Consider the following 22,147-nt stretch of genomic DNA (forward strand, 5'->3'; position numbering starts at 1 on the left):
TTTCGATCTCTTAAGATCGGAAAAAAATCTACTTTAAAAGTAAAAAAAAAAAGCTCTTAACTTTAAAACCATTAAATCGATCAATCAAGAGAAAGATAATCATCTGCAACGAGAGAGATCTCCGGAGAAATTTATTGGTTTGTTTTCTTTTCTATATTTAAAAATTGTGTCGCGTATAAATTTACTTGTTTTTAATGTCAAAATGATGGTTTGTTTATATATATATATATTAAAGAATTAAAAAAAAAATTACGAGTTGTAGAGGTCGAAGGAGAAGAGAAGAGAGAGGGAAGTTATGTCGAAAAGTATTGATCAACAAGTCTAGAAAACGGATCGATTTTGCTTGCTTCTTGTACGAGAGGTCAAGTAAAATTCGTATCGCGTTGAGTACAATTCTCTACTTTGCTACAGTAAAAATTTATACGGATTTTAAGCTTAAATCTGTCGTAAACAAATGACTATAATAACTGTTTTTTCACCTCGAAATTCAGTTAAAAATCGCCATAAAATTGCGAAATTGGCAAAAAGAAAAATAAACATTGAAGCCCGAATTCTATTTTTTTTTAAATCGAGATATCGAGTGTTGAATCTCGAAATTCCTTGTTTTTTTTTTAAGTCGGACTAGTTGAAAATTATACGTCAAAAATCGGCGTTAAATCTCAATTGTACAAAAATATTACTCGCAGCAGTTCGAAATTCTAGCATAAATCATCAAAATATCAAATATGCTAACTCGAAATTTTGATAAAATTAGTGCCGCAGATCGAATTCTGCAAAACCGTAAAAGTATCGAGTGTTGCAACCCGAAATTCTAGCAAAATGTAATCGAAAAGTTCGGGTATTCCAACCCCGAATTCTCTAAAAGTATCGAGACGTAGATGCTTGAAATTTTGGTTTCAAAAAATATAATATTTCAGCTTAAATTTATTTATTTATTTTAAAGTGTGATTGTAACTCGGAAAATTTGGAAAAAATACACAAAAATCGGGGAATATTGATGAAAATAATGACCCGGGCACGCGTGTTAAATAATTTTTTTTTTGTTTTTGTTTAGACTTCAATACATTTCGTACTGTCAACATAATTGCCAAAATTCTAAATACAATTAAAATTGGAAATGTCAACGCAATTTGAACTGCTTGACGCAGCGTATGCATATTCATTACGTGCAGATTACACGGTTGCCAATATTTTAGTGACGTCACTCGGGAATTTTTAAAATTAAAGTATTGCCAGGTTTTTTTTCTCACTTCATAAATCTTTAAAATTTTCATTTACGTTATTCAAATATATTATTAAAATTGAATTTAATAATAATAATAATAAACGTTATTATTAATTTGGTATAAATTTATTAAAATTTGTTATTAATGTATAACAAGATAATTTAATAAGGTATAATTTATGAAATTTTATCAATATTTTTTAAATTTACAACGAGTTAAATGCAATGCTTTAAATTAAAGTATTAATTTTTTAATTTAGCACAATTTAATTAATATTTTTTTTCATACAATGGTGATTAATTTTTAATTATGACGTGTAAAAAAATAAGTTTTAAAAAGCGACGTCTCGTGGAAGATCATAAAATTAATTTATTTTTTCATTCTTTTAAATTAAATAATTTTTTAAATTGAAAATGATGAATATTTATTCACTTTTCGATATCAAATAATTGTTTTATAGGTTAATTTTCTGGTGTTAAAGTGTATAAAGTATTAATTTAAATTCAATGTTTGTTTAATTTCGGGAGGGAAATCGAAAACGATTACGTTATACGGAAGGCATTTCAAGCGTCACACTTCGTAAACAAGCTCTATGATGACATCACAAATGTCACAGATTTTTAAACATTTTATCGAACGTTTCGTAATAATACAGATATTTTAAATCTGAAGCGATTTACATACGTAAACAAATATACCGTGACGTCATAAATATGACAGCTTTTTTAAAATAATATACTACTGTGACGTAATATTAACTTCAACAGTGATTAAGTGTTGCCAATACTTTAACATTTTATCGGATATAAAGGCATTTTTTAAATATTTAGTAACTGTGACGTTTTATTACGTAACGATTAAAGTTAGGAGTCATTAAGTGTTGCCAATTGTAATTTTTTTTAAATCCGATATGGAACATTACAGAGGCTAAACGACGAGCGAAATTGCGGCAAGGAAGACGAATTAACCTGACTTAAAGGGTTTATCTAGCCAAAAATGGACTTCAAGGCATCTTTCCTTGTGATTTATAACGCTACGATAACAATGTTAGAATGGCAAGGGCGTGATATAAGAGTCGTATAGAAGATTTAATAGTACCGAAGAGAATAAAGATCTAAAGTGGATCGAATATTTGTAATTTGTATTCCGCACGGAAACTAGAATTATTAAATTTATATATTATCTTTGCGACCGAAATCTTTAATCATTGCCGCGAATGAATAATTCATTCCTTCTACTCAACCGGCATTGTCTAGAACTAATGCGACTTATTGGATAGAAACAAATATGCCGCGTATAGATGAAGACGTATATAATGCATACAGATAATTAATCTTGACTCTCTCTTCTGGTCGTTATTGTATCAAAAGAGACATTTTGCTAGCTAAATTGCGTTTCCTAGGAGCGCAAATGGCAGCGGACACACAAGAATGCATGCAATTTGTTCATTGTGTCGCTCTTCAGTAATGACCTTCGGATGTCTTAAGTTATGACTTCGCTCTCAAGAGCAATAATTATAGCTTCAATTCAAATAAATTCCTTTCTTTTTATCGAAGAAAATCTGCCGGAAAATGATCCGAAATGATCATAATCGAATGTACTAAATCTACGTTCAATGTGCTGGAACTCTTAGCGCAAAGAACTAGCATCTTGAATTAAGAAAAACATTTATGAATTATTAATTAATTACGATAAAATTGGTGTATAATATTAGAGAATTACAGGAAGATAAGCGTAACATATAAATATTTTCAGTAAACTTGAGAAAATTTAATAAAATAAAAAAATTTCAAAATTCAACTTTGACATTTCTTAACGAAGAAACATGAAGTTCGAGAATATGTCAACAAATTCTGTATTTTAAACGTCTTATACAGTTTTAATTACGTCAAACATACTGAGAGGAACTGATTGACATAACTGACACGACTGTGTAAACACAATTCTGTACTCCTTCATTGTGGAGTAGAAGGATCTTAATGGAACATTTGGAGTTTATACAGTGATCGGTCAATTTTCAAGATGAATACGTGAAAATTTTAACACGTTTTCGTTAAAGTAAGTAGAGTTTTAATCATAAATTTATATAATTTGCAATTTAAACTTAAAATGAGAAGGGGGAGACTTATTTACGAAGTGTGTTAAAGAATTAAATGGTTTTACTCTTTGGTAATAAATTATATTAAGACATTGTCAGTATTTAGTGCCAAAAAAAAACTAAGTTGAAAGGTTTCAGAAAGCTAAAGTTAAAAGCTAATAACAAGATTATAACTATCACTTTACTAAGATTAATTTCTAATCTCATTAATGAGCCAGTTACTTTCACGTTTACTCAAAATTGATCCTTTGGTGTCTTTTTTTTCGTTTCGAAAATATTTATTTTTCTAATGGCCTCATTAATAGTTAAAGCGATCGATTATTTCCTGTTGTTCGTGAAACTAAATCATAGAAATTTTTTTTCTATTTTAATTTACCTTCAGTGGGTACCAAGAGGGCCTTTTTTCAGTAGTCATAGTAGGTTTGGCTATGTCCGCGATGGATGAAGTGGAACGACATAAAATTCCCGAAAAATTCCTGGGGTTTTACGACATTCCGGATTCGAGCCCGGGCCCTAGAGCGATTTCTTAGTTGCCTCGACTATCTAACCCATAGAAAGTTTCTAAAATGTTCTCTCCTAGTTTTTCACTTAAATTTCCAAAAATTTTCCTCGAACTCTTTATGTAAATTTTTAAAAATTGATCATTTCTTCATGCAAATTTTCTCATTCATGCATTTATTAAAATTTAAAAATATTCATTCCTTATTTTTTAAACATTCCAAAAACTACACATTTTATTATTCGTTAAAATTTCCAAAAATGCGGCCCCTATTCCTCACTAAAATTACCAAAAATGCGGCCCCTATTCCTCACTAAAATTTCCAAAAATGCGGCCCCTATTCCTCACTAAAATTTCCAAAAATGCGGCCCCTATTCCTCACTAAAATTCCAAAAATGCGGCCCCTATTCCTCACTAAAATTTCCAAAAATGCGGCCCCTATTCCTCACTAAAATTTCCAAAAATGCGGCCCCTATTCCTCACTAAAATTTCCAAAAATGCGGCCCCTATTCCTCACTAAAATTTCCAAAAATGCGGCCTCTATTCCTCACTAAAATATCCAAAACTTCGCCTCCTATTCCTCACTAAAATTTCCAAAAATGCGGCCCCTATTCCTCACTAAAATTTCCAAAAATGCGGCCCCTATTCCTCACAAAAATTTCCAAAAATGCGGCCTCTATTCCTCACTAAAATATCCAAAACTTCGCCTCCTATTCCTCACTAAAATTTCCAAAAATGCGGCCCCTATTCCTCACTAAAATTTCCAAAAATGCGGTCCCTATTCCTCACTAAAATTTCCAAAAATGCGGCCCCTATTCCTCACTAAAATTTCCAAAAATGCGGCCCCTATTCCTCACTAAAATTTCCAAAAATGCGGCCCCTATTCCTCACTAAAATTTCCAAAAATGCGGTCCCTATTCCTCACAAAAATTTCCAAAAATGCGGCCTCTATTCCTCACTAAAATATCCAAAACTTCGCCTCCTATTCCTCACTAAAATTTCCAAAAATGCGGCCCCTATTCCTCACTAAAATTTCCAAAAATGCGGCCCTATTCCTCACTAAAATTTCCAAAAATGCGGCCCCTATTCCTCACTAAAATTTCCAAAAATGCGGCCCCTATTCCTCACTAAAATTTCCAAAAATGCGGCCCCTATTCCTCACTAAAATTTCCAAAAATGCGGCCCCTATTCCTCACTAAAATTTCCAAAAATGCGGCCCCTATTCCTCACTAAAATTTCCAAAAATGCGGCCCCTATTCCTCACTAAAATTTCCAAAAATGCGGCCCCTATTCCTCACTAAAATTTCCAAAAATGCGGCCCCTATTCCTCACTAAAATTTCCAAGAAAATTTGCAATTTAGGATCCCCCTTACAAAGTTTATAAATTTGAAACCATTAAACTGCTTTCTAACACATTTAAATAAACCGAATCAATATACTGTATATATTGCTGCTGTCTGGTTTCTGCACGAATGAATATAAACTTATATAACAGCGAACACGATTTAACTCAGCTGCTCGTTTGAATACAATACGTTAGTAAACAGCTAGATTTATATACTGTTTAAGAGAAGCGACGTGGTGTGATCAATAACCTATTATATACAGATCAGTAACGTGCAATATGCCTTCAGAGAAAAGCTTCAAAAGCTGGAGGATAATTACAATGTTCTTGGCTACTAAATTTAATTTCTATTAAATTTAAATGTCAATAAAAGCTTTTAAATAACTTATAAGACACACAAAATGCGTATTTTACAATTTCGGCTGATTAAATAGCAGTTCTTAGTGTTTGCGGTGGAATATTTGTAAGCATTTCAAGAGGAATAATGGCTTAAACTTCTACAGATTCGAGTTCCTCGATTGGTAGATCGCGATCACCCGGGCCATTCATTTTGGATTTAATTTGTAAACTTTTGTATCGCTAAAAGCGTCATATATAAATGTCATTAACACGTTTATAAATAAAACAGTGCTTGCTGAAAGCATATTTATAGCCGCATTGGGCTATAAACATAATCCAATATGGCGTCTGTAATGTTAATTTCTCCGTTACAACATCCATACGTCTCGTAAAATATCTTTTCGGGACGTTAATAGGGTGTCCCCGATTACATAAATATTAATAAACATGGTTTAAAATACAGCGGTATTCACTGAAATAAATATCGTTTAAGTATGCAAACAGAATCAAGATGGCGTCCAAAGTGACGTTTTTCTGTTATAATGTTCTAAATTCTCATAGAATAGTCTTTCGGGATTCTTAAAACGGGTCTTAAATCTCATAAATATTTTAAAAACATAGTTATTAATATAACTGTATTTACTGAAAGCCAATTAAAGTGTCATTTTAATCTATACATAAATTCAAGATGGCGTCTAACTCTTTGTAAATTCTCATAAAATCGTCTTTTGAGTTACTAGAACAGAATCCTCGATTATATAAATAGTTGAAAACGTGGTTTAAAACATATAAGCGTTTAAAATGCCATCTTAAACACTTTCAGCAGTCTATAAATAAATTCAAGATGGCGGACTAAATTCTTGTTTTGTTTTAACAATCTCTTAAATTCTAACGAAATAGTCTTTCGTGTTGCTAGAAAAGACTCCGAACTAAATAAATATCAATAAACAAGTCTAAAAATACAACCATGTTCAATAGAAAAAAAAAAGATCACTTACGACGCCATGTTGTTCTATAAATAAAATCAAGATGGCTTCCATTTTCTTAAATTGTAATAAATTTAAATGAAAACTATGGAAATTATTTAATATATTTCAATAGAATATCGTTTTTTTGCAATTTATTGACACGTGTTTGTGTGTAACACGCAAAGGGTTGTCGCACTCTATTTGATTAATGTTACAGTTCTACTGTATTTGGATACCCATGCGAATACCTTAGCTAATCCATTACGATCCCGAGAGATTTCAACACAGCGGACTGACAAACTGTAGTTCACATGATTTTGTCGCAGGTAGTAATCCATTTCTCGTACCACTTATAATTAATCCACTTACATAGTGAAAGGAAATGGGTAATATTACTCACGTAAGTTTAATATTTATTTTGTATTGTGTAATGCGACAAAGCTGATCAAATAATTATTCGTGTCACGCGACACGCACCCGATCGATCATTAAAACCGATTTTATTATTGAAGAAATCTATTTGCAATGTTGGGAATTTCACGTTTTCCAATTATTTAACCCATTTGTTGAGGCAACAATTGAAATTGGCTCTGTTGAGACATTATAAGCAAATCCGTTGAGGCATTTCGGACTTCATTTATAAGCAGCTATGTTGAGGTATTATGAGGCACCACGTATATATTTTGCTCTAGTTGAGGCATTGCAATCAATTAGCAATGATTCTAAGTGTAAACTATTCAAATTGAGGCATTATGAGGCTTCTGATACATATAAACCTCTCCAACTGGAACATTATGAGGTATCTGGCACGTAAATGGTTCTAACCTTAGGTATTAAAGGCATGCTTTAATCGAGGTATTAAACATTTCACACAACAGTAGCATTACTAATTTTAATGCCTCAATAGCTTCTACAGTAATACTTGCTGAGAACTATGATTGATGAGGCATTAAGATATATACGAGATGCCTGATAATACCTCAGATTAAGTTAGATTAATACGCATTTAATGCCTCGTGTATAATTCTACGAGGCATTAAAATCGACGTATTTTATTTTGCATTGAAAGAAGCATGACAGGGGGTCAAGCCAATAAATTATGAGGCTTTTAAACGAGGCAAAAACATAAAAAAATAGGAAATTTTACCACTTAATTCTTCTCCCGATAAGATAAAGTAAATGTTATTAATTAAAATAATGAAAATATTGTCTTAGATAATGTAAAGAGGGTCATAAACTCAATTTACATAATGAAAGGTTGACGTTTAAGTAAGTGTTTTTATTCCTTTTTTTCTGCTTGTAATGGCTGCTTCTGGAGGTTTTTTTCAATAAAATTCTCCGAATTAATCATTTTATGTAGTATAATAAATGGTTTTCAGAAGATTTGTTATGGGAAAAAAATCCTCCAAAAACCCATTAATTCCTCTAAAAAATCCTCTAAAAGTCTCTAACAAAAATTATTATACCATAAATAGTTTTAGAGGTTTTTTTTCCACTAGAATTCCTTTTGAACCTCTTCCTCTAGTTTTTAGGGGATTTCTTTGATGGGAAAAAAATCCTCTAAACAATTTCTATTGTTTTTGGATGTTTTACTTTAATGAAATTCTCAAAAATTTCATAAAAATTAACATCATCATTCATGGATTTTAGGGGACTTCGTTTCACTAAAAACCCCTAAATTTAAGTACTATAAGATCAATAACAACAGCAGATTATTGGCTTATACTTTTTACCACTCTGGAGGATTTTTTTTTTTATTGTTAAAATCCTTAAAATTGGTTAACATTAATGTTATAACAATGGTTTGTGTTTTAAGGATTTTTAATAAAGCAAAAACCCCCAAAAATTATCGTAAAAGTTATTCATAACAATTACTTTTTAAGGGATTTTATCTCAATAAAAATCTTTAAAATTGTCATTTTCGGAGGATTTTTACTTTAAATTCCTAATATTATCATAAAAACAACTTGGTTAATGTAACCTTTGGTGCCAAGATGGCGGCTCGTCTCTGATTCCAGCAAGGAAACAGTGGGACGCACGTTCTAACCTAACCCAACCTATTCTAATAATTTGGTTGCTACTAACTATGGTAATTTATTAGAATAGGTTAGGTTAGGTTAGAACGTGCGTCCCCACTGTTTCCTTGCTGGAATCAGGCGAGCCGCCATCTTGGAACCATAGGTAACATTAACCACTTTTATGTATCAACAGATATTCATACAGCATAATGCCATAACACGTATGCTAGTATAGTCCCGTATTGAACGGAGGTGTAAGAGTTTCATTTTGAAATTCTTATACCTCGTTGAATATGGAATTACAAAAATAAATTTGATAATTCAATCAGTTTTGCTTCCTTGATTTTTTCCTAGAAAGATATTTTTTTATTTTTTCGTTTTCTTGTTAGAAACGAAGGAAATATTCATGCTTCACGCCTGGCCGATTTCCACCATTAAATAACAAGATGAAAGTTTGATGGAAGATGTAAGACCGAATATAATTAAATGCGATTTCATTCTGTAATTCAGTTCTTTTTTGTAAAAAAAAAACCAAAAGAAAAAGATAAATTTGCAAAATTTAAATCACGTGACTGGCCTTTTTAAATTTTTGTTTATTTTGGGAAATAAAATTCAATTGTTTCGGGCGTAGAACCGTTTAAAAAAACGCAAAACTGCATATTTCAAAAAAAACTAAAGCGGTAGAAAAAAAATCCAGCAACAAGTTGCTTAATTTTCCCGGCAAAATTTAAAACTGTGTTTGTAGCGCCATCTGTTATTAAAAACTTTATACGTTTTTAATTGTTATAAAATGGCAAAAAGCTTAATTTTGAGGGTAGGGATGGGTTTTAATGCTAGTAACGAGTAAAATCGTCATTAAGTCCGACCCTACTGGAGATACACACGACACCCTTTATCTTCCCACCCCCTCGACCTTTAACCACCAAAATTTAATAGCATCGATCCCCTTAATACACAAACCTCCGTGCAAAATTTCAGAAATTTTCAACAAAAAGGATAGGAGTTATTAAGCTTCAAAGGGAATAAAAATCAGGGGTGTCGTTTTTTGACCGATCGCCATACTTTCCCTCTGTTATATACAACATCCTGGAAATTAAAACACAACAAATTTAATGAGAAAATGCAATTTTTACAAGCGTAGAATTGTTAAAAGCTCATAAAGGAGGAAAATATATACAGTAAAACCTGTGTAAACCGGAATCGCGCGGTACCGAATATTTGTTCCTGTTTGGCAGGTTTCCGTTTAGAACAGGTTTTTTTTTAAATATATAACATAAAGAAATCGCTCCGTTCCGAAGAACTTTTCCCGTTTAGACAGGTTCCGTTTTGGACAGGTTTTGCAGTATACAGTCAAACCTCTAAACTACGGCCACTGATTGGAACGTAAAGAATTGTCCGTTGTTTGGTGGCTATTTTGTATGCATTTTGTTTTAAAAAGCGTTTCTGAAATATATGGTCGTCGTTAGAGGCAGGCACAATGCCGGCCTGCGATTTTTAATCATATTTTTTAATTTATTTAATTTAAATTATATGCTTTCCACCTCAAACTAGTGGTGGCTTGCCCCTGTACATCATACTTTACCTGCTAGCAATTGAGTCGAGCCGGTCATCTACCTCAGTGTTTCGCAACCTTTTTCTACTCGCGGCACACCTATGACTCGACACGACTCAACACGGCACACTAAAATGGCACCTCTTAAAACGTATATATTATACTATTAATAGAATTACGTTATGCCACTAACCTATTATTATTATTAAACAGATGAATGATTAAACAATGAATTATTAAAATTAATGAACTTTAATTCATTGTCAACCAAAATGTATCCAAAGGCACTTCGAGGAGTTTTAATTTCAATGTTCTGTCTGCTTTTAATTCCGCGAGTTCCTCTTGTAAATGAATAGGTAGAGACTCTGAAATCGCAACGAATGGGTTACAAACCCAGTCGATATCTTCAACACTGTCTCCAAAATACTTCTTGAACCTCTGCTGCAGGATTTGTAAATGTTCTTTAATTAGATCCATCATTATTTTATTACCGGAAGCAAGTGACCATACAGTCGAGAACGAACCATTTTTCAATTCTCTGTATCCACAAATTTAGCTTATTCACAAATCCTTGAATCTTATCCATACTAATAAGAATATTTTCGTTCCTACCTTGCATTTTTCTGTTCAGCTCATTCAATTGTACGAAAATATCAGAAAGATAGGCCAACTTACATACCCATTCATCATCTGCAAATAAATCCGCGTACTCGTGCCCCTCGACAGTCAAAAATACACGCACTACCTCGTCTTTAAGTTCCAATATTCGTGTTAACACTTTTCCTCTTGATAACCACCGTACTTCTGTATGTAGCAGGAGTGTAGTGTGTTCTGTACTTTGTCCGAAACACATACTGTATAGGAATGTAATATAGTTGAGGAAGCACTAACAAACAGGGACGAGTACCAAAATAAAGTAATAAAGGACAGGGCTAATCCCAGCACTTTTGGGAGAAGCGCGTACACAGAACAATTGGCAAGGGTATAACAAAACACCTGTGAGCAAATTTATTTTATATTTAATTTCTTATAATACATAAAAATGCGTGGCTTGTAATAAAGAATAAACAAACATCATGATATTTTACCAGTGCTGCGTCAGAGAATGAAATACAAGCATAAGAAACACAGCAACTGTGATAAAAAATATATAAATAAAACTTGACAATTAATAGAATATGTAAAAGTTCACGTTACACCTGTCATCTCGTGACGGCACACCGGTTGCGAAACACTGATCTACCTAACTCTGTCCTGGAAATGAAGGAAGGGCGGACAGTGGAAATTTACAGGTCTACAATTTTTTTTCAAATTGCAGCCCAATAAAGATACAATTCGATATATTAGTGAAATAATTATAAACTCAAAACTGGCTTTTTAAAAAAATACAGTAGTTGAGGATGACGATGATAAATACAGTAAAAATGCAGTTTAAAAAACGCAATTGTTGAGTTGAAGATGATGACAAATACAGGAAAATGCAGTTTATAAAACTTAATTGTTGAGTTGATGATAAATACAGGAAAATGCAGTTTATAAAACGCAATTGTTGAGTTGAGAATGACGATAAAAACAGTAAAAATGCAGTTTAAAAACGCAATTGTTGAGTTGAAGATGATAAAAAAAATAGTAAAAATGCAGTTTAAAAACGCAATTGTTGAGTTGAAGATGATAAAAACAGTAAAAATGCAGTTTAAAAACGCAATTGTTGAGTTGATGATAAATACAGGAAAATGCAGTTTATAAAACGCAATTGTTGAGTTGATGATAAATACAGGAAAATGCAGTTTATAAAACGCAATTGTTGAGTTGATGATAAATACAGGAAAATGCAGTTTATAAAACGCAATTGTTGAGTTGAGAATGACGATAAAAACAGTAAAAATGCAGTTTAAAAACGCAATTGTTGAGTTGAAGATGATAAAAACAAATAGTAAAAATGCAGTTTAAAAACGCAATTGTTGAGTTGAAGATGATAAAAACAGTAAAAATGCAGTTTAAAAACGCAATTGTTGAGTTGATGATAAATACAGAAAAATGCAGTTTATAAAACGCAATTGTTGAGTTGATGATAAATACAGGAAAATGCAGTTAATAAAACGCAATTGTTGAGTTGAAGATGATGATAAATACAGTAAAAATGCAATTTTAAATTTTAATAAAAGTACAATCGTTACAGGCACGAAAGAGTCGAAAACTGGAAGCCGAAGTTTAGAAAAAACGCAACTGTCACAAATGCAATTTTGTGGGGGGAAGTGCAATGGTGGAAGACATAAAATTGTCTGTCACAAACTCAAAAGTGGTAAAAATCTAATTGTTGAAAGCGTCCTACTCACAATAAAAGCTACATTTGCCATATTATGAAACAAACTAAATTAAAAGTGAAATCGTGGAATTCGTTAGAAAAGTAATTAACAGAATAAATCAGTAAAGTGAAGTGTGAAATTACTTAAACATCAAATTACTCCACATCGTTAGTGCACAGTTAAAAATTCGACACGTACAATGCAATATTCCACCCTTTCTCCCGTCCTCACAGGTGAATAAACCTCGTTTTATTATATAAAAATCCCATAAAATTGCAGAAATTAAAATATTAAAATCCCTGCTTTTTATGTAAAACGACAATTTAAAAAAATACAGTAAAGAAAATGCAATAATGGTTGTTAAAATTCGAATATTCAACCGGAGGATCGCGATTTCCTACTTGATAATTTAAAAAAAATTCACTAAACTTTAAAAATTTTTTAATTAAAAGAAACTATAATTAATTAGCTAATTTTTGCGCGAAACTGTGTAATACTCTAAATATTATTAAATAATTTAGAAAAGTTGAGCAAAATATGAATTTTACATATTTAAAAAATGCTTTTTTTTGTTCTTTGTAAGTTTTCTATTTTTCAACAGGTCGATTGCGATCTACCTTTGGCTAATTTTACTCTCTTTCATAACTTTGTGAGGGTTTTCTATCTAAGAAAGGTTGAAAAACAGTTCTTCATGAGATGTTACCACTTTCATTAATATCTAGTGTTATCTGTTTGATATTACCCTACTTAAAATAAATCAAACAACTCTCTGAAGCAATTAAATCAATCAATCAATCTTTATTACACCTTGGGGAGAAATCATATTGTATAAGAGAGGTGGAACAAGACTAAAAAAACCATTCAATTGAATCATCAACAGTTAGAAAATAGTAAAAGTAATTATAATTATGACTAATTTTTAATTAAAATTAATTAATTTTTAATATTTTATAAGATTTACAAGGAATAAATTCATAAGAATTTAAATTTTCAAAGGTAATTGCAGTTCAAAGTTTTATAAAGGGAGTAGGATTTTTAAAGATGTAAATATATCACTTGATAAGTAAAATATTCAATGATAATTGTAGTCCAGAGGTTTACTAAAGAGTAGATTTATTTGAAAATCTTTATATTCTCAGGTTTGTAGTTCAAATATTTATAAAGACATAAATCCTCTATAAATCTCATTATCTTCATCTCACTTTACTCTTCTTACTCTTCACCTCACATCACTGTCCTCAATCCCCTCTTTACTCTGTGCTCCTCAATCTTCTCCTTACTTTGCTCTCCTCAATTCCCTCCTTACTCTGCTCTCCTCAATCTTCTTCTTACTCTGCTCTCCTCAATCTTCCCCTTACTCTGCACTATTCAATCCCCTCTTTACTCTACTCTCAATCCCCTCTTTACTCTGCCCTCCTCAATTCCCTCTTTACTCTGCTCTCCTCAATCTTCTTCTTACTCTGCTCTCCTCAATTTCCTCCTTACTCTGCTCTCCTCAATCTTCTCCTTACTCTATATTCTCAATCCCCTCTTTACTCTGCCCTCCTCAATTCCCTTTTTACTCTGCTCTCCTCAATCTTCTCCTTACTCTATATTCTCAATCCCCTCTTTACTCTGCCCTCCTCAATTCCCTTTTTACTCTGCTCTCCTCAATCTTCTCCTTACTCTATATTCTCAATCCCCTCTTTACTCTGCTCTCCTCAATTCCCTCTTTACTCTACTCTCCTCAATCTTCTCCTAACTTTGCTCTCCTTACTTTTTCCTCACTCTACTTTCCTTACTCTTCTCTTTATTCTCTATAAACTAACATATAATTTGAAAATTATGATTTTTAAAGATAATTGTATGGTATCAAGGTTTGTAAAGGTGTACATTTATTTTAAAACCTTTAAAACTTTAAGAAATGAATGTATTCCACAGGTTACAAAAAAATAAACTCATTTCAATACCTCTAAATTTTCAAAAAAAAACCCCTGGTAATTGTGTATTTCAGAGGTTTACCAAAGAGTACACTTTCTCATAAATTAAATTTTTAGAGTTTTAGTCCAAAGACTTATAAAGAGGACTTACAAAGAAATAAGGGGATATAAAGAGGAGTACAGAGAAGTAAAGAAATTATAATTTTTACAAATAATTGTAGTCAAAAGATGTAAACTCATTTGTAAATCTCTATGTACTACTTATTTATATATCATATTAGCTTGTGTGTCTGGTATTCCTCCAGCTTTTGTAGGGGTGAGGTTGGCTCAGTAGACACAGTAGTAACAATGGTCTTAGTAACTAAAATCTACACTTATTGGCCCAAGTATTTGCAATAATCAAACTGCAAAACACAAGAAATTGGAGGTGGGACCCCACAGTACTTTTTCTAGGGCGTCAAAGAATATTCAGGCCAAATTTGGTGAGGATACATTGAACGGTATAAAACCGTTACATATTTTGTCTTTTATACATTCAGATAAAGGAATAGTCCAAGTAAATTTTTGAATTTTTCTAAGAATAAATATTGTTTAACAATGACAGATAGATAAAAAGATATAATTTTACAATAAATAATTTATCTTTCTGCTTATAAGAAGTAGAAAAGTAGAGAAGATTACAGTAAATTCAATAGAAATGTGTTTCAACAGGCAATACAATAATCTCCTTTTATAGATAAAGGAATGAAAATAATTGGATTCAGACAGTGAAAAAAATCAAGAAAAATGAACATTATCTCATAATAAAAATACACCTTTCGGTGCAAAATTTGCATTTTTTTCTTGGTACTTTTTTCTAAAAAATAAAAAATAATAATGATAATAAATCTCTCAAAGAACACCAATTTTCTAGGTATAAAATTCTTTAAACCTTGAGGTTTTTTAGATAAAGATCTTAGAAAAAAAATTCCAGAATTTCATAAATATCTAGAAGTAATCCCATGGTGATTCATTATTATTCTATGGATGTTCTTGTGTGACTTTTTATTATTTCTTCTGACTGTTCCCTATCAATATTGATTGATTTTTTAGATAAATCTAAAAAAAAATCCATGCAAAATATCCATTAGAGCAGAAACTAGTAATTTTCTATGTATAATTTTTCTTATATATTATCATTAAAAAATATTTTTTGTGGCTGTTTTTAGGTTTTCTAAATGTTCTTTTGGTGTTTTTGATTGTTGGCAGATCTTTCTCATTCAAAATTCTTTAAAATTTATGCAATTTTTTGGAATATTTTCCCAATAAATTCAGTGGAAACAACCCCTCTAAAAGGCTAAAAAAAAAGTTGACAATTATGGTGTTTATAAGTGCAGTTTTAAAAAAATCAAAATAAATTCTTTAGATAATATTATTTTACATTATAAAGTATCTATTTGTGTTATTAATATTGTAAATTTCATGAATAATTCATTAAAAAATAACATCTGCACTGTTGTCATGATACAGAAGTATGTAGTGCTGCTGCACTGTGATGTGATGTCAGTGGATCAATACGGAAAGGATCGCTAATTTAGTGGGTTCTTTACACAGAAAATTGCTTTGTTCCAGATACTGCTGTGAATTTAACAGACGGTAAAATACATTTTTGCACGATAATGCAAACAGCAAGGAAATTGCTTGTCTTTGAATTACAATCGGTTCTTTGCAGCTTGTATTTCAAGCTGCAAGGTCATTTTCTTTTTAAATGGGTTTTCAAATAGGTAAATTGGGCCTAAAAATCAATTTATATAATTTTTTGGGCGAGAAATGATACGAATTTAAGTCGACATCAAAGGAAAAAGCTCAAAAAAAAGCCAAAGTTTGCAGCTTAGTCATGCGTGAAGCTTCATTGAAACGTGGAAATTCCACTCTTTTCTGTGATTTTTTTTTAGAATTTTCTTTGATAACGTGATTAATTCTTTATCAGTTCTTAATTCTTTATAAGGATAAAGAATTTTTCCAACTATTTTCCGCTCTAAATCCAAAAAAAATCGGTAAAATTTATGAAATCCTTCCGTGAGGATCAATTGAAACCGCTGTCAATTTCGTTGTGTTTATCTAAAAATAATTTACATAAAGTTTAAAAAAATAAATCTATAAATTTTCTAACAAAATATATAAAATTTACTTTAAATTTATTGGAATTCTACAGTTTTATTAGGAAATATTCTAAAAATACACCAGGATTTATAGCTTTAATCGTGGGTGAATCTTCAGTTAAAGGTGAAAAGTCGACGTCTTTTGAGTGTTTTTTAAGAATGTTTTTCTTTGATAAAGCTCTTAATTCTTTATCAGTTCACGTTCGAATAATTTTTTCAACTATTTTTCCAGTATTTTTCCCTCTAAATTAAAAAAAAAACACACACTAAAACTCGAAATCCTCACGTAATGATCAATTGAAACTGATGTAAATTTCATTGCATTTTACCAATGAAATTCACATAAAATCGAGAAATTTTCCAATAAAACACAAATCGAATTAGTAAAATAAGAGAAAATTTCTATAATTTAAGCGACACTTTACGAGTTTCTCGCCTACAGACAGACATACCGACGAGATTTTTATAATTCCGGGTAGTATTTTTTCGTGTTTATATCAAAACTTCATCCACTTAACCCATTTTTCTCGCTGGTTTTATTAGATTTTCACCTATTCACAGCTCTCGGTGTTTATTTTTCTGCTCGGACAGTAAAGTACTGTAGGAAAGCCTTGCAGCTTTCTATGAGATCACACGTGTTTACTTACAGAAGAACAGTTCAAAGTACTGTACTGCCTTCTGTTACGTTTGTATTGTGTCCATAGTAACGTCAACGCTCCAGACTGCGCCACTGTTAAGTTACTATATAAAAACTACAGAAAAGGTTGATCAAAAAATACGTGTTTAACTTGTAATTTAATAATGTAGCCTTTTGTTTGCGTTTTACGTGTGAAAAAAAATCAATTTTTGGTGCATTTTTTCTTGAAATTCGATGGGAGAATCGAAATTTGCGCTGTTTTTTTGCTCTGGTTTAGTGATTTTTTTTGCTCTTTTAATGTAATTTTGAATGGAAATTTTCTGTTTATAACAATTTCGGATGGAAAAAAGTCAAATTTGACTCGACATTTTTGAGCGTTTTTTGAATTAAATTGAATTTTATGCATTTTTAAATTACGTTAATTCAATTTAAACCTTTTATTCACCTTAATTCGTAGGCATTCGACTAGAAAAATCACCTCGATTTACTCGACTGGTGACTTTATTTTACAAAAAAAAACGCATTAAAAAATGCAAAAAATTTATGTATTTTTTTTCTAAAAAGTCAAGTTTATTTTACTTTTTTGTAAAATATGTCAGAAAGTTGCAAAAATCGCTCACGTAAAAATTGGAAGAAGTAATTGGAGTGGGTCCAAAATTCCAAAAAAAAGCAAAATAAATAAACTGTATTTTTTATAAATTTTCTAAAAAAAAGCAGGAGTAGAATTTAATGGCTTGGAAGCCACGATAAGGTTTGTTTACAACTAGTTGCTTTCGTGGCATTTGCTGCAATGCAACTCGAATTCCTGGATGGGGCGCTCAATGGGTAGAATTTATTTTAACTTCTGTTCAAAAAAAAAAATCAAAAAACACGAATTTCGATTGGATAAATTGCGATTTTTTGCGACTGAATGAATCAAAATTGTAAATTTTTTGGATTAATTGCAAAGAAATGAATGTCTATAGGATGCAAAGAAGTGAATTTTGATCTAAACTCGTAGATAAAATGCAAAATTAGCGATTTGGCTTCGTGCAAAGACGAATTTTCGGCTTAACAGAGGGCGAAATTCGTAATTTTTGGCTCGCAAGTGCCGAATGCGAATGCAAAGTTTGAGTGGAAAAAAAGCAAAAGTTTAGACGAATGCAAATAAATTAAATTTGCGCGAAAAAAAAAGGAAATTTGGATTGCAAACAAACGAAAATATTGATTAAATGCAAGCCTGCAAACTCAGAAAGTCAAATTTTTGATCGCCGGAAACCACGCAAACATTAAAAATGCAAAAATGCAAAAAATAATGGACTATAGATGCAAAAACTGCAAAAAACAATGGACTATAAATGCAAAAAATGCAAAAAATAATGGACTATAAATGCAAAAAAATAAGCTTCAAACCATGCAAATTTTTACATTTTTTTTAAAAAAAAGCAAAACTGATGTGTGCAAACAAAAAAAAATCAGTAAAAATATTAAAAAAAGCAAAATTTTTTTTGTATTTTTTTTGCAAATTTAATTAATTTCCTTTAAAAATCTGCCCTTTAATAAAAACCACTTAAATAATACATTTTTATGAAATTACAAAAAAAATACAACTAATCAAATTCCACTTAATTTTATTACTTGCAATTAAAATGTAAATTTAATTAAGAGAATTAAAATTTGCATTTTATTATTATTATTATTATTATTATTTGCGTTTTTTCAAAGAAAATTTAAATATTTTGGAAGTAAAACCGATGTTTTTGGAATAAAAGTTTAGACAAACTGACCGACCAAAACAAAATTAAAATTTGTATTTTTTATTTTTGTTTTTTATTGAAGTCAGTCTGTAAGGATGTCTGTATGCCTATATGAGGATCGAACCCACGTCCATTTTTCAGAAAGTTTCTTAAAATAAATACACAATAACCTCCAGACGACGGACACTTAATAGAGAGAATACTTATTGCATGTGTGTTGAACCCGTGACTTTCCGGTTCTGTCAATGATGCTACATGCGTTCTTTCTATTCATACAGTAGCGTGTATAACAGTATATAAATCAAGAAAATAATAATGTATAACATTAAGTGGGGTCAGAACCCACGACATTCTTAAATATAGACGTAAATCGTAATATTACTAAAGAATAAAAACCGAAAACACGATAGAAATAAGGTATTTGATATTGAACGGAATACGAACCCACAACACAGCCACAGTATATTTAATATACTAAACTTAAAAGCGTGTACATCTTTGACCGAACCCACGCCTTTGTTGATATAAGAGCGCGAAAACTTAATATATAAAATAAAACTACAAGAAAAATAATTCGATATCGAGTGGGGTCCGAACCCGCGACCAAGCGTAAACAGAAATTATTTAAAAGTATTAACGTTTGTCAGGGGGAAATCTAAGGCGTGGGTTCGGTCCCCATTGAAATCGATTTTTAAATTAAGTGGTTTTATACGTTAAATAAACTTAAACATTAAACTTCGACCTGATACATTACAGTAGGTGGTGGGTTCGAACCTACTTAGTAACACATACATTCATTCGTTATATTCTCGAGTTTTAATGAAAAGAATGTACTGGAAACAGATTGGTCTGAATTCACAAGCTAATATACACTTAATAAGGCCCTGTTTAGTTGTGGGTTCGAATCCCATTCGGTATCAAACGGCTTCGTTTCATTATATTCTTAGTTTATACACTAATACTTAATGGAATATAATGGGGAAAAAATGAATATCGAGTAGAGACCCAACTCAATCTGTTACATAACTTAAATATACCTGGTTGTGGGTTCGCACCTTACTCAACACTCAATATATTTCTTATATTGCTTGATTTATAATATCAGTTTTAATGAAATATAATGAAAAGAATGTATTTTCAAATTGATGCGACCTGATCCATACCAATATATTATTAAGTATATGTTGTCGTGGGTTCGGACCCCGCTCGGTATCGATATATTTTTAGTTTACTTACTGAGTTTTGAGATATAATGAAAAGCATTTACTGTAAGGCCTAAAGGGATACTGAGTCGGGTCTGAACCCATGACATAATCTTAATATGTTACAGTAAAGGATTAATTTATGTATATTTACTGTGTCCACAATAAAAAATTGACAAATGATGAAATTTTAAAGGTTTTCGGCACACAAAGGATCAGTTTTTTAAAGTATTTATAAGGAATTTCGATCGAAAATTGCTTAATAATCTTTAAATCACCACATAAAAGGCTTAGTATTAATAATACAATCGCTGGTTCGGACCTCACTTCGAAACGTCTAGAATGCCTCATAGAATAATGAGGCATCCTTAACGTTTGAACATCGTAATGAGGTATTCTTATTGTAAATGAGGTCCGAACCAACGACTTTTAATTAAAAAAAATGAATTTTTCAAAGTTCCAGCATAAAAAAAAGTTAGGCTACATCTAAGCAACATGAAAACACAGGTCTAAAGACGTGTGTAAATATTCGACGATTTTCGCGAATTTTTACTGAAAAATCCCCAAAACCTTTTCGATTATTTGGGGATTTTTCAGTAAAAAAACGCAAAATTTTGATTTTTGGGGGACTTTTTACGTGCAAAACACGATTTAATTCCGTTAGGAGAAGGGAAATAAACAGGATGTTAGTAATCAGTCGATCGGGTTTCTGTCGTTTGACCACGTAAATTACCGCTATAAAATGACAAAATTGATCAAAATTCGATCAAAATTCGCTATAAAAATGAGCCATTTTGATCGTTATAGCAATTATCTCACTCGTAAACGACTTTAAATTAATCATAAAGTTAATTAAAATATTAATCTGTACGATAATATATTCAAGCGCGGGTATAATTTGATGAAAATGGCAAATATTTTACAATTATAAACGTGTTACAAGTATATACGTTAACGCGTAACTCGATTTCGAGGGGTTAACATACGGCAAGGACGTTACGCTGATCTTATTTGGTAAAAATGGTAACGATTTTACGAGTAAAATTACGTTAAAATGTGTTATAAGTACAGAAAGACAATTATGCTAACGTAAAACGCAATTACGAGGGGTTAAGAACAGAAAACAAGCGTATAAAAACCCGCATAAGTTAGCGCAAAATCGAGGTTTCTAACAGTATAAACGTATGGGGAGGACGTTACGCTGATCTGATTTATTACATATTTTACAACGTTACGAGCATAAAACTACGTGTATAATTTGCTACAAGACAAAGAGCGTAACACAAAACGCAATTTCCGGGGGTTAAAACCGGAAAGAATCTACAAAACAGGAAGCCGGTAACACACGAAAAAAATCAAGGTGTAAGCACTTAAATGGCACGAACATATGGGAAAGAGTGTTACGTGTCGTTACGCACACCATACCGCGTTAATTACCATAAGATACACATGTAAATTACCGAGATAATTTAATTATTTTAGCGAATTTAACACAGGGTTCTTACCTTTAACACACGTATTTTCTTGTAGGAATTGTGATCTTAGATTTCTTAAATTTCTTATTATATTGACCTCTTGTGGTGCTTCAATGGCCGAGAAGATCGATGCACCGATCACCAGAAACAATATATAAAATGCAGACAATATAAACAAACGTACGTTACTCTTACTCATACCCATTTTTTTCCGGTGGATATGTTAAATTAGGTTCGAGTTTCTAGTATTGTGGTGAGGTTTCCTGGGAAATTATACTGTTTAAATCAAATTTTAAACACTGATTACACGAGAAAAAAACATGGTTCTGTAAACCTCCTGATGGCTAACAATAGGAGTCTTCAGGTTTATAAACGTGAACAGCTGAAACGTTCGTCTTCCTTCCGTTCGATTCCATCTGCTTTGACAGACCCACGCTCGCACTCTTCCTCTATACATTTGTTGATTAGTCGTTCGACGCATACAAGCGCTACAATTCCATCTGGTGTTCGGAAATTGAACTAAGCTCGAGTTTTGGGTGTTATTTCGTGTGCGGTGGTTTGGGTTTTTCTGTTGGTTTTTGCGAGGATCTGGAGCGTTCTTAAGGGGTTTAGGCGTTTCGGTATCGTAATTTAAGGCGCTATTTTTGTAGAAAATGGATCGAAAATACAAAATCTTGCAATTGGGG

General features: G+C 31.5%; 1 protein-coding gene across 1 annotated transcript in view; it reads right to left on the reverse strand.

The window, feature by feature from the left end:
• LOC136986822 (potassium channel subfamily K member 1-like) overlaps positions 1-21,931 on the reverse strand; it is a 46,439-nt gene extending 24,508 nt beyond the window's left edge. The window contains exon 1 of the mRNA XM_067284436.1: positions 21,492-21,931. Coding sequence (XP_067140537.1) covers positions 21,492-21,666 — 175 coding nt within the window. The 5' untranslated portion in view covers positions 21,667-21,931. The remainder of the gene's footprint in view (positions 1-21,491) is intronic.
• Between the last annotated feature and the right edge of the window lie 216 nt (positions 21,932-22,147).

Source organism: Centruroides vittatus, unplaced genomic scaffold (assembly GCF_030686945.1).
Source record: "Centruroides vittatus isolate TY-2023 unplaced genomic scaffold, ASM3068694v2 scaffold_1209, whole genome shotgun sequence".
NCBI classification, from domain to species: Eukaryota; Metazoa; Arthropoda; class Arachnida; order Scorpiones; family Buthidae; genus Centruroides; species Centruroides vittatus.